This window comes from Chelonoidis abingdonii, chromosome 16 (assembly GCF_003597395.2).
Source record: "Chelonoidis abingdonii isolate Lonesome George chromosome 16, CheloAbing_2.0, whole genome shotgun sequence".
NCBI lineage: Eukaryota > Metazoa > Chordata > Testudines > Testudinidae > Chelonoidis > Chelonoidis abingdonii.
Window position 1 is genome coordinate 25402243 of NC_133784.1, and position 3481 is coordinate 25405723.

The 3481-nt window shown below is 42.7% G+C and overlaps 1 protein-coding gene across 1 annotated transcript in view; it reads left to right on the forward strand.

The window, feature by feature from the left end:
• STAB1 (stabilin 1) overlaps positions 1–3248 on the forward strand; it is a 124302-nt gene extending 121054 nt beyond the window's left edge. The window contains 2 exon segments of the mRNA XM_032805834.2: positions 1773–1871; positions 2883–3248. Coding sequence (XP_032661725.1) covers positions 1773–1871; positions 2883–2933 — 150 coding nt within the window. The 3' untranslated portion in view covers positions 2934–3248.
• The last annotated feature ends 233 nt before the right edge of the window (positions 3249–3481 follow it).

Below are 3481 nucleotides of genomic sequence, written 5' to 3' on the forward strand. Positions count from 1 at the left end.
GATTTGTGTTGAGACCTCATGCTGCAGAGAATCTCAGCAAGTGACCCACGCCCCACACTGCAGAGGAAGGCGAAAACCTCCAGGGCCTCTGCCACATCTGCCCTGGAGGCAAATTTCCAATTTTCATATTGATCCCTATCTTTTCCAACTTAACTAATAATTCCCCATGCGGAACCGTGTCAAATGCCTTACTGAAATTGAAGTAAATTAGATCTACTGCATTTCCTTTGTCTAAATAATCTGTCACCTTCTCAAAGAAGGAGATCAGGTTGGTTTGGCTGTTACAGTAGCCAAACTGGGTGACACTATGCAGCTATGAACTCTTGTGGGGTTTTTTGCTTTCTGATGCATTTCAACAGTCTGCAGCTAAACTCTCAATGTTGGAGTCATATTTACATGTGACCTTTGGAATTGGCTGAATAGCTTCCCAATGAAAACATTCAGAAAGTTTTCTGAGGCATATTTCTATCTGTTACAGTTGTTGTTAGGCTACTGCTCAGGATGTAGTTCTGGAAAAAGAACCTGGATGGAGAAGTGCTAAGAATTCTCATATTTAAGGGCTTCTCTCTATGGAGCAAATTCTTATGCACATGTGAACTAACTGGCCACTGCTGGCACACTCCGGAAGTTCCCTACCATGTGTCAGGAGCGTCTGCGCAGGCTCATTGGTGCGCATTACTGCACCATGTACACAAGCCTGAAGAGTTGGCTTGGGTGAGACACTCACCTACTTTTAATAAAAATTCTTAAACAGGATGGTGGGGGGAGGGATAGCTCAGTGGTTTGAGCATTGGCCTGCTAAACCCAGGGTTAAAGTTCAATCCTTAAGGGGGCCATTAGGGATCTGGGGAGTGGTCCGACTAGATGATCTCCTGAGGTCCCTTCCAACCCTGATATTCTATGATTCTACAAGGAAATTCCTTAAGGTAAGATAGTCATTGCACAAGGGACATGGGGGAAGATAACAATTAATGCTACAATAAAGAAGTTTGATGTAGTTGACCTTCCAGTTTATAGTGTGACAGCTCATGAAGGTGTTGTTAGATCTAGGCCAAGTGCATAGGTCTGTAGTGAGAATTTGGGTCACTGCAACATTCTCTTCTCACAAGGGGTCATTGCTGCCCCCATAACTTGCAATACTAGGGCCATGTCTGCACTGAAGGCACTACAGTGCCATAGCTATGTCACTCCATAGTGTAGTCACAAACTACTGTGACAGCAGGGGTATTTCCTGTGCAATAGGAATGCTACCAAGTTGACAGAAACATTCTTCCATTGACCTAGCTGTGTCTACACTGAGGCTTAGGGTGGCATAGCCTGACCCTCATGCCATAGCTATGTAGACCAGGCCTATGATTTAGCCACTATGGGAAGAACTAGATAATTTGTAGTGTAGGCTGCAGACTGTGTACATGTAAGTTAGTTTAAATTAGAGTGAGGTTACTAAGGAGTCTGGCCTAGGCAATGGAACATGTTAAAGTTGCTAATCACCTTAAACCTGCATAGTTATGTGGCACAAATGGGTATGGGGAGAAGGAAGCTAGAAATATGGAAACCAGTGTGGGAGGTAAATGAGCAATATCGTGCAAATGTCTTGGAAAAGATTTTATATTTAAGAACACCTTACTAACTAGATTCTGTAATTCAATTTCATTTTCACTACCTTGTTAATGCAAGGAACTGTAGAAGTGCTTAAGACCTGCAGAAATGATAAACTCACTTCTAGAGGAGGGGGAAGACCGATACCTAATCTCTTGTACTTTTGCACACAGGCTGACCTGGAAGAGGAAGAGCAGGCCAGGAACCCGCCCTTAGTGTCATTCCCAAATCCTATCTTTGGGGACCAGAGTTTGATGTGTGACCCATTTGAGGTAAGAAAATGGTCTTACCTGTTTTGTTTTGATGAAAATACTTGTTTAAAACTTAACCAAATGGGGGGTGGGTGGGTTCATACTTACTAGTAGGGGTGAATGGCATTCTGTAAGGATGTAAAAACAACTCTGTGTTAAGTGCAGATTAAAGGATGCTTGAGCCAGACAGGAGAGGAATCTATGGACTTGTCTAAACAGCTATAGTACTTCAGCATAGCCACTGGCTCCAAGGGCTCCCCAGTCCCTATAGTTAGTCCACCTTCTGAAGAGGCATTAGCTAGGTCAGTGAAAGAATTAATCTGTCAACCTACTCCTGTGTACATTGGCCATTAGATGGCTTAACTATGATGCTTGGGGGTGTGAAAAATCCAACTCCCTAAGTGACAGAGCTGAGTCAACCTATCCTTTTAAAAGTGTAGACCTGATCTAAAGTAAGGGGATCTCTTTGTGCTTTAGTCCAGGCATAGAATGCCCAGTAGTGTTTATAGATGTAGGGTCTTTGCTGCTTTTCATTGAATTAAAAGCATCAGTAAATATGTTTTCAATTTTGATTTAATAAATTAGATGCTTGCTAAACCCAGCTGTGGTTTCTGTCAAGGGTTCAGTATCCTCTTCCACTGCTAATGAGAATCTTCTCTCCCCTGCAAAGACTGAGGGAATAGATTTGGAGAAGATCAGTATAGAGGTAGGGGTAAGAAGGGTGCATCACCTAACCTACTGCCAGCACATGGGGCATGAGTCCAGCACAGCTGCTGCCAATTTCATCTAGGGAAGACTGAAGTAAAAATGTACACACACTGTAGTGTCAGGGCAGTGAACTCCCTTAATCCACTTCAGAAATGGAATTATCTAAGAACCCAGCCTTACATGCCTGCTGCTAAACATGTAGAGAGTCAATGAGAAACAAGCTGCTGTCTACTGTAGCAAACCTTTAACTTTAGAATCTTAAAGGATGTTTGTGTCAAGTTACATGGTTCTCAGCTGGCTTCTAACAGTTTGTGTCTGTTTCAGGACTCTTTCAGGGGGGAAGATTTTTCAGACACCCACAGAATTCTTGAGTAAAGCATACATCAAGCCAAACAGAAGGGGGAAAAAAACCACTATCCTGCTCTTGCTGCATGTTAGTGCTAAGTGGAGCTTGCCCACAGGTCCTGCACATGGTAAGCAGATGAAGAGTGAGCTAATGGTTAACATTAAACCAAACAAACTCATCAGCTAAGATACCTCAGTTGAACTACCCTAAGACAGATGTACCTGCAGTTACTCTGATTAGTGAATGTCCTTGTTGATGCAGTTAAGAAAATCTTCACTGGAACAGCAAATGTGTGACTCCAAGCTGACAGTTGGAGCTCTGCACTGATATTCTTCCATAACTGTAGGAGGGGAAACTCATTGCAGACATCTGAAGAACATTGCTTTAAAATAATAGTACCATGTGTAAAATATAGCCAGTACTACACAGTCATAATCCTCCAGGATTGAGTTTATATAAAATAGAACGTGGATGGAGTGGCACATAGCATCTGATAGCTGGAAAACAGTCCTGGCCGAAAAGCTAATGATGCTAAGCCTTTAAAGTGGGGAGCATGACAAACTGTTGTTTATTCAGC